Source organism: Xenopus laevis, chromosome 2L (assembly GCF_017654675.1).
Source record: "Xenopus laevis strain J_2021 chromosome 2L, Xenopus_laevis_v10.1, whole genome shotgun sequence".
Classification (NCBI taxonomy): domain Eukaryota; kingdom Metazoa; phylum Chordata; class Amphibia; order Anura; family Pipidae; genus Xenopus; species Xenopus laevis.
This window is the reverse complement of record NC_054373.1, coordinates 3,932,496-3,955,483: the sequence shown is the minus strand read 5'-3', so window position 1 is coordinate 3,955,483 and position 22,988 is coordinate 3,932,496. Positions and strand designations below refer to the sequence as shown.

Below are 22,988 nucleotides of genomic sequence, written 5' to 3'. Positions count from 1 at the left end.
CTCAATGTTCTTCACAATGTATTATTCTGACTACCAGAAATGTTAAAGGCCTATCAAGAACAGACCGTGACACTGTTATGTAGCACTGGAGACATATGTTAATACATTGGACTTGGTTGTGAGACTGCTCATGCTCGGGTCATAGATGGGGGGGCTGCAAGAAAGCTTATCTGTCTTGGCTCAGAGTTCAGCCGAGGAATAAGGCATCGCAGCTCATGAATAAAACATTCTATGTCATAGACAGAAGCGGAACAATAAAACTGTCTCAAAATATTGGCAGAAAGAGGGAGCAACTGTTGTTTCTAAATGTTTAATGAGCAATATGGTGCCAATTCCTGGAACCGTGCGAATGTGTGTTAGACTAACCTCTCCTCCGCCCGGCTGCTGCAAGTTATGGAGTAAATAAATAACTAATGGGGCAAGAGAGGGGGATAAGGTTAAAAAAAATGCAGCCTCAAGATGATTGCAAGCCTCTGGGCTTCTTGTTGGAGTAATAAAGTTATATAGGCTGTGTCTTGTCTGGTCAAGGTGTCCTCTAACTCCACATGAAGCCTTTGGGCCTCAGTAATAAGCTAAAGTGCTGCTGTTATGATATTAAACCCTACAATGTTATGAAACCGGATATATATTATGTATTCCAAGAACATTTGTAAGTCGTTTCGAGTAAAAAAATGAGATTTAAGGTCTGGCTGGTTTAATTACTAATAATGCACACAGTACTGGCTGGATATCTTAGGAGGCTTTCAAGGGATTCTTCAAGAACATGAGTATAAATCCAGGCGCCTTTTATGGATAAGATCAATAATGTTGGTCCTATTCTTATTGTCAGCATTCCAGCGCCAACTTTGGGCCAAGAACAAAGCAATTTGTGTAGGGGCCTTGATACTGATCAATTAAGGATGTCCAATGTGTGGCCCTTATTGAGTTGATATTGTATTACAGCTCAATAGGTACTGGGACAAAAGTTGGACAATACTGATATAAGATATTATCACCACCATTCTTCCATACCGTCTCCATGTTGCTTTGCTATTCCTGATAATATCCACCCGTCCAACCTACAACTGCTAGTTTGTGTGGCCCCGTATTGTGTCTGTATTTGCACCCCCTAAGGAAAACTATGTGTTCTACTACAGGTTCATGAACTGAGGTTTGTACCAGAATAATGAGACATAAGGTATTTTGGAAACCAACTATGGTGATGTCAACTAGTTATAGCCAACTACTAATGGTTTTTAGGGTTTACTCCAATGGGAACTGACTGGGGGGAGGTTAGTTGTTGGTTACAAGTTAAGGTGGCCATACACCAGTTCATACGGCTGAAGGGATGGAGAGACTACAAACTTGCCCCATCCCTGAACTGACCAATATCAATAAAACATAATTCATATTTCATGCTTCATACTATATTAATATGGCCAGTTTTAATTGGCCTTTATCGAGAGATATGTAGGTGCCCATACAGATATTATGTGGCAGTTAGTTACTGCCTGACTATTGGTTTATGGCAGACACCTTGGCAGAATGATTGGCCCCATGATTTTTTTATTTTAAGTCTACTGATGCCTATTGTTGGGGTGTTTATGGCTCATTGGTTGGAAGCAAGGGGAACCCCCTCTTCTGGGCCAATAGCTGATCAAGGGGGGCAACATTATTGGTCCATTATTTTAGCTGGCATATAGTCACACATAAGTTCTTGTATCTTCTACTAGGTTGTACCTTGCCCTGAGTTTGTGCAAATCAACAAATTGAGGTCTAAACCTGGCTGAGTATTCTCATTGGACAGAAAAAATGTGATAGGAATTAGGAGTTCCAAAGGGAAAAACATTAGCATAGTATAAAGTGGGTAGGGTTAAGTGAAGATCAGGGGCATGGACTGGCAAAAGGCTCAGTGACCAGTGGGTCAAAATTTTTTACTGTGAATTATTGAATGACAATAAGGCTCAATAATCAAACTGCCAGCTGGAGAAGAGTAGGGGGTACCCCTTTGTGGATCCCCAACATGAAAAGATTACTCCCAGATACAGCCAGCCATTCTGAGGGTTTAGAAGTAGAGTAATAATGAATTCACAGAGACAATCATATTTAATATTTTCTCTTTTATTCCTACTTAAGGCTCTTTCTTGTGCTTAAGAACAAAGCCCTCTGTGTGATTTATTAAGGGAAACTTTCCTGCGCTGAGAAGTTCTGTTACCTCGGTGTTTAGACAAAGAGTCTAATAGATAATCCCAAGGAACAGACAGGCTCCTTTCACAAGACTCCCCTTTATGTAATTAATCAAAGGGCTTTAAACTCGCCACATTTCAGATGGGATTTATTGCCAGCCCCTGATAAGCTTCCCATGGAAATCTATCTCTTTACCTTCAGTTTTAATTCTCCCCTCCATGCAAAGCCCTTCTTGCCCTTTATAGTCATTAAAGGAAATCACTCTTTGGAGTGTAAGCTTTACAGACCAGTTTATGAGATAATATTGTGATCTGTCGTTAGATATTCAACTTATGCCCCCACCAGAGGTATAAATATGGGTCACCTCCAAAATATTCCAGAGGATTAACAGGTTTGTACTTCACCAATAGCTGAAGGTCTGCTCAGTTTTAATACCACCCAGGTTACATCTCCACGGTATATAGAGGCGATATATATATAGATAAAACATAATGATACTGTTTCTTGGGCACCTCAGTGGCAGTTTTATCCTGAAATGCCCCCCAGTTTAAGTTGCTTTCTTGCTGCAGGCGGCTGAGATGCATTTGCCCTCCCTTTCCATTAGAGAAGATGCTGCAGGACTGTGCTTGTCTGATCTTCTCTCCTTAAACGGGTTTAGAGGATAAACCTATTCATCATTTATTACCCTACTTTTCAGCCTCATTCTCTAGTTATTTGAGCTCTAACAGTATTTCTGCTTTTTGGTTTTTAAGGTTTCTGTGATGAAACATTCTAGATATCAGTCTCTATAAAGTCTATCTAACAAGCCTTGCAGGCTCCCTATCCCTAGACTCTCGGGTTTGATTCTAAGTGGGATTAAATAGACTGGTTAATTATATTGAAAGCTCCATGAAACCATCATTATTTGTCTGAGCTGGCAGAGATTTACTATCTCCCTACTCTCTAAGAAAACTTCATTGGTTATCACTGGTACAAAGTTTGCCATTTACAGCCCTGGTTGGTTCTTTTGCCCTTCCCCGGCTTCTTCTAATGAGATTGTAACACAACAGGAGCCGTTCTTGATCATGACCTGATTGGATTTGAACTCTGGCCTGTGTGACAAATAAGTGGGGAATTACTGTTTTAAGCCACAGGAGACTTTTGGAGTCAAGTCATATGATTAATACTAAGAAGTATTTGTATCCTCCTCTGTATTTAATGTCTCCTCATTCAATCTTGTTAAGACCAGGTGCCAGTAACTTACCTGCCTGATTACCAATTCCCTGTTTTGTTCCTGATCCCCTGTTGGGTTTGAGATCATTTGCCTGTTTTTTTATCCACTGCCACAGTTCTTGATCCTCTGGTTGGTTATCGATCCCCTGCCTGGATACCAATGCCCAGCCTGATTACTGATCCCCTCCTGATTCCTGATCCCATGCCCAGTTTCCAATCCAAGTTTCCATTTCTCTGCCTGGTTCCTGATCTCCTGCTTAGTTCCCAATCCCATGCCCAGTTTCCAGTCCCATGCCTGGTTCCCAATCTCCTGCTTAGTTCCCAACCCACTGCCCAGATCCCAATCTCCTGATTGGTTACTGGTCCCCTGCTTGGTACCCAATAGTTCTCAACCCACTGCCCAGTTTCCAATCCCCTGCCTGGTTCCTGATCTCCTGCATGGGTCCTGATCCTCTGCCTGGTTATTGATCCTCTGCTTGGCTCCCAATCCCATGCCCAGTTCCCAATACACTGGCCAGATTCAGATCCCCTGCTTGGTTCCCAATCCCATGCCCGGTTCCTGATCCCCTGCCCTGATACCAATCCACAGCCTTGTTACTGATCCCCTTCCTGATTCCTGATCCCATGTCCAGTTTCCAATCCCCTACTTGGTTCCTGATTCTCTGCCTGGTTCCTGATTTCCTGCTTAGTTCCGAATCCCATTCCCAGTTCCTAGCCCAGTTTCCAGTCCCCTGCCTGGTTCCCAATCTCCTGCTTGGTTCCCGATCCTCTGCTTGGTTATTGATCCCCTGCTTGGTTTGCAATCCCATGCCCAGTTTCAATCCACTGCCCAGATTCCAATCTCCTGCTTGGTTGCTTATTCTCTGCTTGGTTATTGATCCTCTGCTTGGCTCCCAATCCCATGCCCAGTTTCCAATCCACTGGCCAGATTCAGATCCCCTGATTGGTTCCAGATTCTCTGCCTGGTTCCTGATCTCCTACTTAGTTCCTAATCCAATGCCCAGTTCCTGAACCACTGCCCAGTTTCTGATCCCCCACCTGGTTCCAGATCTCCTGCTTGGTTCCCGATCCTCTGCCTGTTTATTGATCCCCTGCTTGGTTTCCAATAACATGCCCAGTTCTCATCCCACTGCCCAGTTTCTGATCCCCTGCCTGGATCCCAATCTGCTTGGTTCCCAATCTCCTACCCGAATACCAATCCACAGCCTGGTTACTGATTCCCAATCCCATGCCCAGTTCCAGATCTGCCTGGTTACTGATCCGCTGCCCAATTCCTGACCCACTGCACCAGCAGGGACACAATGGTTGTTATAGGCAAGACTGAAACTGCAGGCTGAGCCAGTGAGCTTTTCACACTATCTCCGGAGAAATGAAACAAATGGAAACCAAATCTATATTTATTATTTCAATTGTGCAAATCCACAGTATAATTTCCCCCGGGAATGTCCCCAGTCTGACCAGAACCGCATTCCCATAAACCCCTTTTTGAATCCGCAATATGGGACTGTGCCATGGAAATCAGGACCATGGGGGAGTTATGTAAATGGCATTATTAGTTTTACTTTGGAGGGAAATGAAATTGAAAGGCAAATGATTTCAAAACAAAAAGAAATAAAAATGTGCAACACAAAACCTTTCATTTTATTTGTCCCCCGGTAGATTAAGGAGAAGGAGTTTAGCGAGGAGTAAACAAACCCATCAAGTTGATTTCGTTTTCACTTCCTCTTCATTTGACAGGGGAGGACGTCAAGTCCACAGATTAGAGGAAAGTGAAGGTGTGTAATTAATTGTCATTAAATTCCGAGACAGCGCCGATATCTGTGATCTTGTAATTATTTCAGCCGCGTGAGAAGCGGGGAGTCTGCGGCAATAAACCCGGCACCCTCGGTCATTAATGGCCTTGTTATTATTATTATTATTTTCCTCAAGTGGTAATTACCATCTCAGAGATTACAAAGGTATCTCACAAGCCTGACGCCCTATAAAGTCCGAAAGATTCAAGTGGTTTGTTCCTTATCTGCTAAAGACGCACCTTGAATCCCCTGCGACCCCTGTGTAAGAGTTAAGCCCATTGTATTCTACGCAGCCAGTCTTCTATGTAACAATGTGCCCTATTTCATTAGTATTATTATTATGCCACTCGCAGCAAGAGAGTCATTTGCAGCAGGAAAAACTGGATGAGAGACTTTCCTAATGATTATAAAGCAAAGCAGAACTATAAGAATGAATCATTATCTTTGGAGCTGAGAAACGTTCTATGTTCTGACTGTCCATGATTTTCAATTGTCTAAGGGGTAAATATCTAATTATACAAATAGTTCTAAGAAGATGAGGGGCCTGGACAAGCCTTCCAGTCCATATTGATGGAGCAGTCACTAAGAAGATTCTGAAATCACGTTGTTCTTCTTAAATTTTAGGGCCCAGGTCAAGTGCACATATTTAAAGGGGTATTTCGCCTTTATGTGAACATTTAGTATGTTATAGAATGGCTAATTTGAAGCACTGGGCTTCATTATTCATTTGTAATAGTTTTCAAATTATTTGCCTTTTTATTCTGACTCTTAACAACTCTCAAACGGGGGTCGCTGACCCCATCTAAAAAAACAGATGCTCTGTAAGGCTACACTTTTATTGTTATTGTTACTTTTTAAGACTCATCTTTCTATTCAGGCCTCTCCGATTTATATCCCAGTCTCTAATTCAAATCAGTGTATGGTTACTAGGGGAATTTGGACCCTAGCAACCAGATGGCTGAAATTGCAAACTGGAGATCTGCTGAATAAAAAGCTAAATAACTCAAAAAACACAAATAATAAAAAAATTAAAACCAATTGCAAATTGTTTCAGAATATCCCTCTCTACATCATACTAATAGTTAAGTCAAAGGTGAACAATCCCTATAACAGCCCCTACAGACAGCTCTGACATCATATTTATCCTACAGAGACGTGCAAAATATTTTAGGACCATTAGATTAAAGCAGCACAGGCAACCGGTGACTGAGCAGGGATGATGGGAGCTGTAGTTTAGCAACAGCCAAAGTGTCCAAGTATCACAACTCATATTGAAGGCTGAATAAGTGCAAATGGCATATTGTTCATTTATGCACGAATAGCGATGGGCGAATAAATTCGCCTGGAGCAAATTCGCAGTGAATTTCCGCGTTTCACCACTGTGAATGGATTCGCAAAACTCCAGCAAAAATACACTGGTTTCAAAAAATTTTGGATGCGCGTCTGAAAAGTCGCTCACGTCAAAATCGCCGTGGGTCAACACTATTGGGACGCCCATTGACTTTAACACCAACGGTAATATTGACGCGATTGACTTTTCGGACGTGCGTCCAAAATTGACACTGGCGTCAATTTTCAAGTGTCACAAATTGTTCGAAAATTTTTCGCCGTTTCGCGAATTTCGCACAAAATCCGCAAATTTTTAGGTGAAAGGAAACGAGAGAAATTTGCCCGTCACTGTGCAAGAATTGATACATTGATATTGGACTTTTGTCTTTTGCTTAATTTGGGCCCCACCCTTTGTGCATCGCTCAGCCCCCCTCAGGTATTTGTGGTTCTGCTGGGTCAGTCCTGCTGCAGTTGCAGATGGTCGTTTCGCTTTGAGCTGTGCCCTTACACTGGTTGGTACAGGAGGAATTGCTGCTTTTGTGCCTCCGTGGTGGAGGCACATCTCCTTAGCAACAGTTGCTAGGCAGTTGATTCTGATGGCTGAGCTGGGGGTCAGGGGTTTCAGAAGGAAAACTTGGGTAGACTGATGTTCCCCTGCAGCGTCTCTGGTCCCCCCCACGACTTTGTTAGGAAATATCCCATTATTATTATTATTATTATAATAAAGGTTCATTATACAGTTACATTATACAATATTGGGCATTTCCCCTTCCTCTGTTACAGGATCAGCCTTTGGGTTGAGGGTCTTTGTGCAACCGCAGCTGCTATGTCCTGGCTTGTCTCATTCTCATGTCCGTGTGTCTGGCCAGTGAGTTCTGATTGGGCGGCTGGAGCGGTGCAGCAAATCATATTAATGGTGTTTTATAGTGAATTCTCTGGCTGAGAGGAAACAAGAGCAGATTGATCAAAGGCAAAGGCTCCTCACAGCTGGATTTGCTGAAATCTTGCACATAAATTGTCTCACAGAGGCCCAGGGAGGCATTAATGCCAGTGATACATATTGATATCAACGTGTTTAACGTCTGATACTTTGTAACACAGAAAACTGAGCACCAAATAAATACCCAGGATGCCCCTGTCCTGTCCCACCTCTCAGATCCATTATGTGAGCAGTGCCCACCAATGTATATTTAACTGGTGCCTTTAATACCTTCCCATAAACTTTATTCTGCCTCTCCTGCCTTAACCCCTACATGAGTCTGTCCCATAAACACAGTTTCTTATGGACTATAAGCAGCAGTCCTGTCCTGCTTTATGGCAGCTGAGATTCTAGCTATCTGTATAACAGAACATTCTGTCCCAGCAGCTGCACAGATCCTATCTGATCCCCATTGTAAGCAGCAGTCCTGTCCTGCTTTATGGCAGCTGAGATTCTAGCTATCTGTATAACAAAACATTCTGTCCCAGTGGCTGCACAGATCCTATCTGATCCCCATTGTAAGCAGCAGTCCTGTCCTGCTTTATGGCAGCTGAGATTCTAGCTATCTGTATAACAGAACATTCTGTCCCAGTGGCTGCACAGATCCTATCTGATCCCCATTGTAAGCAGCAGTCCTGTCCTGCTTTATGGCAGCTGAGATTCTAGCTATCTGTATAACAAAACATTCTGTCCCAGTGGCTGCACAGATCCTATCTGATCCCCATTGTAAGCAGCAGTCCTGTCCTGCTTTATGGCAGCTGAGATTCTAACTATCTGTATAACAGAACATTCTGTCCCAGTGGCTGCACAGATCCTATCTGATCCCCATTGTAAGCATCAGTCCTGTCCTGCTTTATGGCTGAGATTCTAGCTATCTGTATAACAAAACATTCTGTCCCAGTGACTGCACAGATCCTATCTGATCCCCATTGTAAGCAGCAGTCCAGTCCTGCTTTATGGCTGAGATTCTAGCTATCTGTATAACAAAACATTCTGTCCCAGTGGCTGCACAGATCCTATCTGATCCCCATTGTAAGCAGCAGTCCTGTCCTGCTTTATGGCAGCTGAGATTCTAGCTATCTGTATAACAGAGCATTCTGTCCCAGTGGCTGCACAGATCCTATCTGATCCCCATTGTAAGCAGCAGTCCTGTCCTGCTTTATGGCAGCTGAGATTCTAGCTATCTGTATAACAGAACATTCTGTCCCAGTGGCTGCACAGATCCTATCTGATCCCCATTGTAAGCAACAGTCCTGTCCTGCTTTATGGCAGCTGAGATTCTAACTACTGTGATGCTGCCACTGGCCAAGGTGCTGAATAGAAGGAAATTAATATTCTGGGAATATGACAATAACTCAATACAGGCTGATTCTTAGAACTCAGAATAACGGAAATTACTGTATTTCAGAAAAAAAGAATCATTTTTTTCTCCCTCAGCTGCTATGCCCCTATACGAGACCAGTGCTTTTGCCTTCCCCATCCATTTATCTATTTGTAGGGCTAAGGATACAGGTATTTAGTATATACTGTATTTCCATTTTCATGACAATCCATAAGACATACCCTCTCACGTCTCTGCCCACGCAAATAATAAAACAAAGGGATGCCGAGAGCCGCAAATCTTTTCCCCCGAGTTATTGAAATGGCAGGTAAATTAGCCGGTGTATACACAGCCTGTCACTCACTGCCACTCACTTCCCACCAAAGTGTCATTAAACAACAAATTGTATTTCACTCTCTTAGTTGGCTGCATATTAATTGTTCCTTGTTTAAAAAAAAAAGCATAGAAATCTGAGATTCAAGGTTATTAGTATCGACTGCAAATGAGCCTTCTGCCTCCCACCCCTTCCACCAAACACAAGGGGTTAATGCCTTAAAGGGGTCGTTCACCTTCCAACACTTTTTTCAGTTCAGTTGGTTTCAGATTGTTCCCCAGTAATAAAGACTTTTCCCAATTGCTTTTTTTTCTATTTGTGACTGTTTTGTGTAAAGTGTAATTTTTCACCTTCTAAAGCAGCTTTGGGAGGGGGGGGGTCGCCGACCCTGTAAACTACAAACTGTCCCTGCTGAGCAGAATCCCTGAGTTTCATTACAGGCAGCTGTTAGAATTGATACAATAGTTGCTAATACTCCAGAGATTGAATTTTCGAATTCAAAAAATTCGAATTTTGAGCTATTTTTTGTGTACTTCGACTAGGGAATAGTCCAAATTCGATTCAAATTTGCAAAACATTCAGAAAATCCGGATTTTGAAATGTATCAAAATTCTAATTCGACCATTCACCATCTAAAAATTGCAGTTTTAGCCTATGGGGGACCTCCTAGACCCCATTTGGAGTCAATTGGTGGACTTTGAAAAATCAAAGTTTTTTGGGGAAAAACTCTGAATCAAATTCGATCGAATGCGCTATTAATTCGATTTGAATATGGACCTATTCAATCCAAAACTGACCTATTCGGCCAAAAAAAAACCTCGACTTAATTTCAGTTGGTCTGTTTGAATTCTAATTTCGAAGTTTTTCAAATTTGAAATTCGACCCTTGATAAATATGCCCCACAAAATTGTAACAGCTCCGGATCTGCACCTGAGCTGCCAGACTCAAACACCAGAGACACCGACATTACACTTTAAACTTAGATTTTAGAAAAACGGTAAAAAACTTAAAATGGAAAGTAGTTGAAAAAAGTCTTTATTTCTGGGGAACAATCTGAAAACAATTATATGGAAGGTGAACACCCCCTTTATAGCACACGGAGAGCAAACAAGGGGCTGTTCCTGCTGAATTGTGCTGCGTGTATATCTCTTTAAAAAGAATGCGGTTGCATTTGTGTTGAACTAAATCCAAGAGAGAATAAGAAACTTTGTAGGATCAGTGCGGAATTCTTGATTTGATCCTTGAGGATACGGGGGAGGGAAAGTGCCAGGGAGAGGGGCATTGTGGGTGACTTGGAGAAGCAAATTAAATTAGGAAAAGAATGGCCGTGTGTGTTTTGCAGCATTTCGGGGGATTTCAGGCAATCCCATCATCTTCTAATGATCAATTTGTCACTAAATGGGCCTTAAAAATGCAGCCTGTCTCCTCATCTTTCTCTTTTTTATTTTAAAGCAAAGAAACAACTAATTTAGTTTGTAATTGAATTTCTCTCATTTCCAATGTTTCTCTCTTCGCTCCCAGCCATGTCTCTCTCTCCTCCCCTCCCTCCTCTTCTTCCATTATAATAAACTCTCTTTGCATCTCACCTGCCGATCTCTTTGCATTCCCCTCTAGCCTCTCCTGATGTCCATATGTACTCATAGGTGTCAATACTGAAGAGCCTTAACCTCCCCAATGAGAGACAGGCTGCTATACATTCCTATGTGAGTTCTCTAATAGACAGGCTTCGTGTACATTAATAGCAGCTATTTGGGCAGCTCTGTTTATTAAAAAGACCAACTGCAAGTTATTGGAATGATACGGCCTATACCATTCCCACTCATGTCAGCAAAGGATTGTATAGAAAAAGGGAAAAATGATCAGATTGTGTATATTTTATGAAGGAGATGCTGCACTTGTATTGCAGGATGGAGGAGTGAGCGTGGCGTTCAGCGCGGCCCTTACTTAAACCTGACAGGTTGTCTTTACCGATGAGAAATAAATAGCAGAGGAAACAAATCACTGCTCTTTTCCAATTGTACCTTTCGCCCCAATCACCCACCCGCGTATTTACATCCAATCATACGAGTCAGGCCGAGAGCGGCTCTAGAATGTGAGTCTGAAAGTGACTGCAAAGGAATGTGTATCTTATTGACAATATCTCTATGGCCCAGAACATTCCTTCTCTGTATATTTGTATTTATACATATGGGAGGAGGAGGTGCCATATTGATTCCCTTAGACAGTACAGTATGAGGGTATAGCTTATTGTGTGCCCAGAACATTCCTTCTCTGTATATTTGTATTTATACATATGGGAGGAGGAGATGCCATATTGATTCCCTTAGACAGTACAGTATGAGGGTATAGCTTATTGTGTGCCCAGAACATTCCTTCTCTGTATATTTGTATTTATACATATGGGAGGAGGAGATGCCATATTGATTCCCTTAGACAGTACAGTATGAGGGTATAGCTTATTGTGTGCCCAGAACATTCCTTCTCTGTATATTTGTATTTATACATATGGGAGGAGGAGGTGCCATATTGATTCCCTTAGACAGTACAGTATGAGGGTATAGCTTATTGTGTGCCCAGAACATTCCTTCTCTGTATATTTGTATTTATACATATGGGAGGAGGAGATGCCATATTGATTCCCTTAGACAGTACAGTATGAGGGTATAGCTTATTGTGTGCCCAGAACATTCCTTCTCTGTATATTTGTATTTATACATATGGGAGGAGGAGATGCCATATTGATTCCCTTAGACAGTACAGTATGAGGGTATAGCTTATTGTGTGCCCAGAACATTCCTTCTCTGTATATTTGTATTTATACATATGGGAGGAGGAGGTGCCATATTGATTCCCTTAGACAGTACAGTATGAGGGTAAAGCTTATTGTGTGCCCAGAACATTCCTTCTGTGTATATTTGTATTTATACATATGGGAGGAGGGAGGTGCCATATTGATTCCCTTAGACAGTACAGTATGAGGGTAAAGCTTATTGTGTGCCCAGAACATTCCTTCTCTGTATATTTGTATTTATACATATGGGAGGAGGGAGGTGCCATATTGATTCCCTTAGACAGTACAGTATGAGGGTATAGCTTATTGTGTGCCCAGAACATTCCTTCTCTGTATATTTGTATTTATACATATGGGAGGAGGGAGGTGCCATATTGATTCCCTTAGACAGTACAGTATGAGGGTAAAGCTTATTGTGTGCCCAGAACATTCCCATCTAGGGACCAGTTAGGGAGGTCTGGTCAGAAGCAGCATTATATAGGGATCGGGTCTGGGACAGTCTAACCTTGCCCAAAACATTGCTGTTCTGTATATTTTGATTTTGAATGTAAAGCAGTATGTATCTGGTGCATATTTTCTCTAAACACAGGGAAATACTGCCCCATATGATATGAATTATAGGGGTGCTGTCATTTCCATACTGAAGGGCGAGTCTCATGAATAAAAGGCGGCACGGTGAGACGTTCCCCCAAAATACTCTCTCCTCAGTGTTATCAACTGAATTGAGGACATTGGAAAGTGACAGCTGATTTGCTGAAGTTTCAGCCCCTCGGACAACGCTCCCCCCCCCCCTCCCCGGCTGTCAGTCTGATTGGAGACACCACTCCATTAGCATATAAATGGGGATTATAGATTTTTTTTGTTTTTTTTCCGCCCAGGATCTGTGAAAGTGAAATGGCTATTATACATTTCCCGCTGAATCCAGTAACTAAGGGGATACAGATCCGGCCTGTGTCGGAATGAGCTTTCAGGCTCAAGCCATTTTTTTGCTTTTGCGATTACCCAAGGGGCCATTCGTCTGGCCTCCGATTGCTAGAACCCATTCAAGCAAGCTTTACTAGCTGTTTAGAACTACAGATCCCAGCATCCCCTGCAGCCCATTCATTGGCCAGTCAGGACACAGATAAAGGGTTTGATGTCAGTGGATGGCGTTGGTGTAAAAAGATGATTGAGATGCATGGAGACACAAGTGAATAGTGAGAGGAGCAAATGTCTTTTTAATATTAGGGTTTTGGATTGGGTTACCCTTTGCTTAATGGAGAGCCACAATGAAGATTTTAGCAGAAGAACAGATGCTTATTTCTTTGGCAAGAGCAGAAAGAGCAGAGAGACCTGGAAGGTAGAGGTTGCACTAGTTCACTTGATATAGGATGTCAGTTAAATAGGATAGGATGTCAGTTAAATGGGATAGGATGATAGTGTATCAGTGGAAAGGCTTAAAGGGATACTGTCAAGGGAAAAACATTTTTTTTCTCAAAATGAATCAGTTAATAGTGCTGCTCCAGCAGAATTCTGCACTGAAATCCGTTTCTCCAAAAAGCTGTTTTTTTTATATTTAATTTTAAATCTGACATGGGGCTAGACATTTTGTCAATTTCCCAGCTGCTCCCAGTCATGTGACTTGTGCTCTGATAAACTTCAATCACTCTTTACTGCTGTACTGCAAGTTGGAGTGATATCACCCCCTCCCTCCCCCCCCCCCAGCAGCCAAACAACAGAACAATGGGAAGGTAACCAGATAGCAGCTCCCTAACACAAGATAACAGCTGCCTGGTAGATCTAAGAACAACACTCAATAGTAAAATCCCATGTCCCACTGAGACACATTCAGTTACATTGAGAAGGAAAAACAGCAGCCTGCCAAAAAGCATTTCTCTCCTAAAGAGCAGGCACAAGTCACATGACCAGGGGCAGCTGGGAAATTGACAATATGTTAATGAGTAGCACTATTAACTGATTAGTTTTGAAAAAAACATGTTTTCCAATGACAGGATCCCTTTAAATCTTGGCACTATAAATATACATATTTGTCTTTTTTTCTTCTCTTGCAGCCAGAGATTTTGAAGGGGAGGAAGAATTTCTGGAAATTCAGGGGATCACCAGAGAGCAGTCTGGGAGATATGAGTGCAAAGCGGCCAATGAGGTAGCGTCTGCTGATGTGAAGCAAGTCCGCGTCACTGTGAACTGTGAGTATGGCGCACACTATTTCATTTTCAGAGACTTTTTCACTAAAATTATCAGTTTCCTGATTGGCGACTCTGCCTTGCACAAGGCTCCATTGGCTGTTACCGTCCTGACAATCATCTTTAACTCCTCCCATTTGACTTTTGAAGCGAGACAATCCTGTAGCATGACCTTTCTTTAGAAGAATATATTTTAGGTGTTGGGAGTAAGTTTTAGCAATAGGGATTGTGGTCTGCACTCATTGGTGTTGGGTTGGTTGATATTGGCTGAGCATGAAGAAGGCCTGGTATAGAAGCAACTGGAAACAAGTCCTACGTTTGGTCAAGGCAAGACAGATTCTATAGATATAAATGTCTCCATTGTCCCCTCTCTCTACTTTGCAAATTCTTCCTTATGTCTCTCCATGGTCCTCATGATATTGGTAACTATAGGGAGATATTTTTCCATCTAGCCATAGATATCTAGACCTACACGATTCTCAAGGTCACTAATGGACTTTCCCAAGTGTCAGACAAGTTTAGGCCTTCTGGATTATATGGGGTAAACCATGTAGGCCTACTGGGCAACACTGGCAACTGATAAGGTTCTTGCCCAGCTGGATGACCCAATGATGTTCTATTATCAATTGAGGAGGCCTCATTTGGACCTCATATCTGGATCAGTTAATTACCAACTTGGTCTGCAGTGATTGAGCCATCATACGGTAATGATCTATATATGGTCAGCCTTTGGTATAGCAACTGGAAGTGTAGTCCCAGATATTAGGGGTAATACCAGCCACCAGAAGCTAAACAAGAAAAAGCTTGAAGAGCACTCTTAGTTGGCTCATGGCTTCCATGTCAGGCCTAAATATCCCCTGGTTGAAGGGAAATTTTTAACACTTGTCGGACCATTGGGATAATGCTATAGAGGCATGTTTCTCGTCACTAAGACATTGTGATTGCACTAGAGACATTGCATTGATATGAGACTGGAAGCTCTCCTAGATTTCCCTATCTCTTCCCTGGGGGGTGGCAGACACTATCAGTGAAATGGGGGGGGGGGTGGGAGTAGATATTTAGCCGAGGGAGCTCTTAGCTTGACCAGAGTGACTCATCATTGGCTGTAGGTCCACCATGACGTTGAGGTAGTCTGGGAGTTTGGATAATGGATGAAGCCAAGTTGCTGGAAGGGAATCTGAGGTGAAAATGTTCCTTAGTGAGACGGGCATTAAACACAGAGTTGGCCCAGTGCCTTCAGGCTTCAAATGCCCCTCCTGTCAAAACTGTCTCGTTTCAGTCTGCCCACAATCTGGCGAGGATTTATACTAAACAGTGTGGCCAATAATTGGAGAAGAACAAGAGCTTGAGGGGCCTGCAGGCACAACTCCCTCTTGTTTAGAGGACAATTTTCCTGGAACTCAAGGAGACAAGTCTTGATGGAAAGTGGGTTCTGCAAGATATGGGTGCGCCAGGGCACATTTGGTGTGTAATGTTGATTTGATGATAGATTTAAAAACATAAAATTGCATTTATCCCAGTTGCACAGCAGAAGCCCCAGGAGGTGGGAGAATTCCTCCCCACCGCCTCTTATCTCTTCTGACATTTGCAGTGTTTGTTTCACTGTTCAGACGCAGGTCTGGTTTCCCCGGGAGGCATCTCCGGATGAGACATTAAATAACAGCAACAAATAAGTTTAAATTAACAAAACCAAAAAAAAATGATAGTAAATAAACACAAACTTGTAGTCTCTGAAGAATTCACCGGAGGCGGTTTGGGCAGAGAAGTGAATCGAAATTCAGTGCTGAGATTCCGGCAACAGCAGAACTTGTGTAGAAACCAGCCAGAAAATAATCCCAATTATTATCATTTACAAAGGACTTTCCACTGCCGAGACTCTCGGGGAGGGGGGGTGATAATGTAGCAGATCATCACGAGAAAGAGTGTTTTTGTTTAAGCTTTTCTGTAGCTGAACTATGTAATACAGTAGTTGGAGGGGGGGTTGGTCCTGTAACTCATAGCAACCAAATAGCAGTTAGCAATAATGAAGGGCATCCTCATAGAAACCCATTGGTCTTGTGCAGCCAATAGGATGAAAGCAAGTGCATTATTGGTTGTTATTGGATAGTGGATGGGGCAGACTTAGTCACTGACTTATGTGTCCTATCACAGATCCCCCCATTATCACCGAATCCAATAGCAACGAAGCAACGACTGGCAAGCAAGCCATCCTCCGATGCGAGGCCTCTGCTGTCCCTGCTCCTGATTTTGAGTGGTACAAAGATGATACAAGGTAACTATGCCAAGGTTGACTAAGCTAAAGGGGGTTAGTTTGCACTAGTTCTTCCCAGAGTCTACAAATCTATATTATTACGGGTGTCCAACACTTTCCAGCAACTCCCATAAATGTACTGGGAATCTTAGTTCTTTGCATACAGAGGGGTTCCAAGATGGCCTACAGCTGAGACCTCATGCTCAGTCTTGGAGGGTCCTCCTATAGGTTTAAATATTGAGACCTGACCTCTACCCAGCTGAACCCCTGGATGGAAAAGAGCTTGAATTCTTTAAGGAGAGTATCGTGAGGTTCAGGACAGCAGAATGTGTTAAAGGAACCATTGGAGAAGACCTTGCTATTTTATATTGTTTAATTGTGATAACATGTCATCTTCATGTGAGTATTAGTCATGTTTAGATTGGCACATGGGGAGAAACACTACATCAAAATCTGTTTGATGGTTATGGACCTGCTGCCATTTTTATTTTGTTGTGACTTGAGCTCAGTGAGATGAACCACAAAGAGAGATGGTCGCTCCTCCAGGAATAATTAATTGAATGCAATGGCATGAGAAAGAGAGAGATCATTAGAGGGGAACATTAAGCAGCTCTTGGTAAGGACATTATAGACAACAGAAATAAGTCAACCAATCACTCATTGATCCCAAGGGATCCTAATGTTTCCTTACATAGTCCAAGATCCTATTAAAGGAAAGACATACTGTCTTTATAATTAAGCATTTTAGTCTATACAAGGTCATCACAAGAGGACACATCATCACATTGAGTTCTTTTTCTGCATGCCTACATTTAAGCCTTACATTGGGGGCTGCCATATTGTTCACGTGATCTGATATATTCTACACCCATTAATTGGAATGCTGTTGCTATTCAGCCGTAGTGCCAACAATATCTAGGATATCAAGTAAGTGGTCATCCCAGATCTCAACCTAATGACCATCCTGATGGACTTCCAATATTCTTCCCAAATCTCACAGGTTGGGCCCCACCAGCCACTCATCTGGCCCCACTGCATTAGAAAAATTAAAAAATAAAGTGGGTGTTTTGCAGGACTTGTCCCACCTCATAAGGCTGCATATTTAAACTTAAAAACTCTGTTTTTTTCCCAACTGGTCTCGCAGAATAAACAGTGCCCAGGGCCTGGAGATACGCAACACCGGAAGCCGATCCGTACTTATGGTGGCCAACGTGACTGAGGAGCACTACGGAAACTATACCTGCGTGGCTGCTAACAAGCTTGGGATCACCAACACAAGCCTATATCTCTACAGTGAGTATGGTGGGAGTAAGCACTCAGACTCAGGCTGCCACTCAGCACAGTGCTACCAAAGCCCAACAAAGTTTAGCTTCATCATCACATATATTGTTTTTATTCTATTAACCAGTATTATGGCATTTCTAATGCTCTGATTGGCTCCTTGTGATTCTTCTAAAGCTGTAACTGGCTACTTGCTCTACTGATGTGATGTCCTGTGAACATTGTTAAACTTTTTATTGGCTACAGATTTATTTTAGGCCTTCCCACTTCAATGCTGATGGCACACGGACAAATGAAATTTGGCCATGAATGTGATCTTTCATGGGGTCTACAAGGACCCCTTTTTGATCCGATCAATGTGACATTGGGCCCTGATTGTGGTCTTCCATGGGGTCTACAAGTGCCCCCTTTTTTGATGTGATCAATGTTACATTGGGCAGTGATTGTGGTCTTGCATGTGATCTACAAGGGCCTCCGTTTGATCCGATCCATATGACATGGGCCATGAATGTGATCTTTCATTGGGTCTACAGGGGCCCCTTTTTTCATCTTATCAGTGTGACATTGGGCCCTGATTGTGGTCTTCCATGGGGTCTACAAGGGCCCCTTTTAGATCTGATCAATGTCACATTGGGCCATGAATGTGATATTTCATGGGGTCTACAAGGACCCCTTTTTGATCTGATCAATGTGACATTGGGCCCTGATTGTGGTCTTCCATGGGGTCTACAAGTGCCCCCTTTTTTGATGTGATCAATGTGACATTGGGCAGTGATTGTGGTCTTGCATGGGGTCTACAAGAGCCTCCTTTTGATCAGATCCATATGACATGGGCCATGAATGTGATTTTTCATTGTGTCTACAGGGGCCCCTTTTTTCATTTTATCAGTGTGACATTGAGCCCTGGTTGTGGTCTTCCATGGGGTCTAGAAGTGTCCCCTTTTTGATTTGATCAATAGGACATTGGACTGTGATTATGATCATCCAAAAGGTCTACAAGTCCATAGGGAAGAAAATATAACACAACCAGAATAGAAAACAGGATATACTTTCCCTTTAATCTCATTATCAATATACTAAACTTCCTAATTATCTGAAAAATAATATTTTCCCTATGCAATTAAAAACGAAGCCAGTGTAGGGGGTGATGTTCATTACTGTATTTCATTAATGTTCTGGGTACTACAAAGGAGACATTAGCTGGTCACTGACCGGAGGAGCATCATCCCTAAATATTTGACTTTTGAAAATGGAGGCCCTTTATATGTTGCTTTAATTTATTCCAGTCTCCGTTGTCTATCAAGAACCTAGAGTAAACGTTAGCGTATTGGATATGGTTGGGTTGGGTATATCGAACCGTCTGGTTGCTATAGGTTACTAGACCTGGTGCAAGTTTTGTGGCTTCTAATACACCTTAAACCTAATATAAAACGTGTACAGTCTGACTGCAGAAGCTACCTGTTTCCTTACCTTTTTTCTTTCTAATTTCTGCTTGTGGGCTGAGCCCTGCCTAATTGTATTCTATGTAAGTACTAGAACAAGTGCTCCTTTAAGATAATATCATTCATGTCCCAGGGCCTCACATAGAAGTCAGTTGTACTTCAGTGGCCTGAGCTGAATGATATGTATTGTGGTGCCTGTCACACGTCTCTGTGCTCTACACAAGGGGGGTATTTCCAGCAATGTAGGTCACATTCTGTCTGACAGAGGGGCGTGAATCTTGTCATTTTCGGCTGATTTCTCCCAAAAAAGAAAATGCAAAACAGCTTTTCTGTCTCAGTCCTGCAAATCTCCTTGATGGAGTTGACCTCAGCGACGTTTCTATGCCCTTTGCACTGAGCTGGGAGCGACTCCTGTTACCGACCAACTGCAACCGGAGACTGACGTGCTTTTAAATGCCGTTAAATTTCAGTGTATCATAACCTGGAAATTGTAGGTTTCTCTGGTAATGAGATCATTAATCTGTCATTCAAACACATTACTGGCGTTTGCTAAACGACTCACATTCCCTTCGTAATAATGATAACACTAGATAGGTACCTAATATATAGAGACAAGAGGAAAGTGTTGGAAGGGTTACTGTCTGCTCTCTCTCATTTCCCTACAGAAATAGGGATTGGTAACACTAGATAGGTACCTAATATATAGAGACAAGAGGAAAGTGTTGGAAGGGTTACTGTCTGCTCTCTCTCATTTCCCTACATAAATAGGGATTGGTAACACTAGATAGGTACCTAATATATAGAGACAAGAGGAAAGTGTTGGAAGGGTTACTGTCTGCTCTCTCTCATTTCCCTACAGAAATAGGGATTGGTAGCACTAGATAGGTACCTAATATATAGAGAGACAAGAGGAAAGTGTTGGAAGGGTTACTGTCTGCTCTCTCTCATTTCCCTACAGAAATAGGGATTGGTAACACTAGATAGGTACCTAATATATAGAGACAAGAGGAAAGTGTTGGAAGGGTTACTGTCTGCTCTCTCTCATTTCCCTACAGAAATAGGGATTGGTAGCACTAGATAGGTACCTAATATATAGAGAGACAAGAGGAAAGTGTTGGAAGAGTTACTGTCTGCTCTCTCTCATTTCCCTACAGAAATAGGGATTGGTAGTACTAGATAGGTACCTAATATATAAGGACAGAAGAGCTGAATTATTTTGTGCCAAACAGTAGAAGAAGAATTCATTGTTAATGTACAAAGTGCAGAGCAGTGAGTAGCCCAGAGAGGAGTCGCAGTACTTAGAGAACAGGGAGTAGATTATGCTCAGGAGAAGGAATATATTTCAGGTGTAAATTCAGTTTTAGCAGTTACTGCCTAAGGGGCATAAAAATCTACTTGTCAGGGTCAGACACAAACATCCTCCTGCCAGACTGATTGGCACAGACATAAAGGCAAAGTCAGCTCCACTCTGTTTTGTAACTTTCACTTCTATAAAAAAAAAGAAAATATACCAATAGAATGAAGTGAATATATTATATGGAGTCAATGCACCAAGTACTTTAAATGAAATGTTCCTCATTTAAATATATACAGGTATGGGATCCATTATCCGGAAACCCGTTATACAGAAAGCTCTGAATTACACAAAATCCGTCTCCCATAGACTCTAATTTATCCAAATAATCCAAATGTTTAAAAATGATTTCCTTTTTCTGTGTAATAATAAAACAGTCGCTTGTACTTGATCCCAACTAAGATATAATTAATCCTTATTGGAAGCAAAACCAGCCTATTGGGTTTATTCAATGTTTACATGATTTTCTAGTAGACTTAAGGTATGAAGATCCAAATTATGGTAAGATCCCTTATCAGGAAAACCCCAGGTCCCGAGCATTCTGGATAACAGGTCCCATACCTGTATATATGTATGTATATATTTGGGGGTGCCATAAATATCAACTCTTCTGGGTGCAGATGAGGAGGAATTAATAGTCATATAGTATAGTTTATAGTATATCGTATATATATATATAGATGTATAGTTTATAGTATTTCGTATATATATATATATAGATGTAGTATAGGGTAGTATATAGTATTTATAGATGTAGTATAGGGTAGTATACAGTATATATAGTTGGTATAGAGTATATATAGATGTAGTATAGGGTAGTATATAGTATATATAGATGTAGTATAGGGTAGTATATAGTATATATAGATGTAGTATAGGGTAGTATATAGTATATATAGATGTAGTATAGGGTAGTATATCGTATATATAGATGTAGTATAGGGTAGTATATAGTATATATAGATAGGGTAGTATACAGTATATATAGTTGGTATATCGTATATATAGATGTAGTATAGGGTAGTATATAGTATATATAGATAGGGTAGTATACAGTATATATAGTTGGTATATCGTATATATAGATGTAGTATAGGGTAGTATATAGTATATATAGATGTAGTATATCGTATATATAGTTGGTATATAGTATATATAGATGGTGCTGTTGAATATATATATATTTATATATACTGAGTCAACAGCACCATCTGATGGGGCATTGGGGTTCTGCACCAGCAAATGGCAGAAATAGGGTTTTTATGTTTTAATTGAAAACTTTACAACCGAATATGAATATAATTTAATATAATTTAGACTAACATTACAATGACTTGTAGGGTTATCACTTGGAAGGAGAATTGCCGGCCCCACTTTGTACCATACAAGTCAGTAGAGGGGCAATTCCCATGAACAGAACCCTTCTCCCTTGACTTAATGTTTTATTTCCCCTCTAAAGGGCAAGTTAAATCAGTGACTTCAGCTTTGTGTTTAATATTAATATTTATAGACTGGGACAGTCAGGTAAGTAGACAACTGGGCCTCAGTGACCTTCTTTTTTCTTTTCTTTTTCCACTTTTTCACCCCATTTTTTGCTTATGATTTTGTTTTCTTCCAGAGCGGGTCTCGCCCACAAAACCCATGTCCTCCTCAGGTCAGTATCCCACCATGTTTTCTAGAAGTCTAGTGTATGGCCAAGGTCATTCTCCAGAACGGGAGCAAAGAAAACAACTGATTATTGGGGTTCAAACGTCACAATTAAGATGATCCTCTTCCAATGACCTCTAGGGGATCTGATTGTTTGGGATCTGTGCAATCTGGACACACATGGGAATAAAACATGGCCTGGATGAGTGAGACACTGAGAGGAGGCAAATGTAGTCCCATATCTGCAGCTTTCCCTTTAAAACTGAGCTTTTCTCATCACGCCTGCCCTTCAGAAAGTTGATGAGGCTCCCTTTTAGCTGATGATGATTTAAAAATGGGGTTGTTCTCCTTTAAATTAACTTTTAGTATGACATAGGGAGTGATATTCTGAGACAATTTGAATTTTTTATTATTTGTGGTTTTTGAGTTATTTAACTTTTTATTCAGCAGCTCTCCAGTTTGCCATCTGGTTGCTAGGGTCTAAATTCCCCTAGCAACCATGCATTGATTTGAATAAGAGACTGGAATATGAATAGGAGTGGCCTGAATAGAAAGATGAGGAATAAAAAGTAACAATAACAATACATTTGTAGCCTTACAGAGCATTTGTTTTTTAGATGGGGTCAGTGACCCCCATTTAAAGGTGGAAAGTGTCAGAAGAAGAAGGCAAATAATTCAAAAACTATAAAAAAAAAAATAATGAAGACCAATTGAAAAGTAGCCATATTAAAGGTTAACTTAAAGGAAAAGTAAACCTTTAAAATAAGGGAATGTAAAATGAATGAGGGGGCTATTCTATAATATTTTTCAGTGTATATTCATTATTTATTTTGTTTTAATTCCAAGATATTAAGGGATACATGTACTGTTAATATGAATGAATTGTGTTACAACAGCGCCACCTG

General features: G+C 41.4%; 1 protein-coding gene across 9 annotated transcripts in view; it reads left to right on the top strand.

Annotated features, from left to right (window-relative positions):
- lsamp.L (limbic system associated membrane protein L homeolog) overlaps nucleotides 1-22,988 on the top strand; it is a 1,234,661-nt gene that overhangs the window by 1,196,209 nt on the left and 15,464 nt on the right. For 4 of the 9 annotated variants that reach the window (XM_041581005.1, XM_041581006.1, XM_041581007.1 and 1 more), the window contains exons 4-6: nucleotides 13,977-14,111; nucleotides 16,260-16,380; nucleotides 17,495-17,652. In XM_041581005.1, the coding sequence (XP_041436939.1) occupies nucleotides 13,977-14,111; nucleotides 16,260-16,380; nucleotides 17,495-17,652 (414 nt within the window). 9 annotated transcript variants of the gene reach the window in all.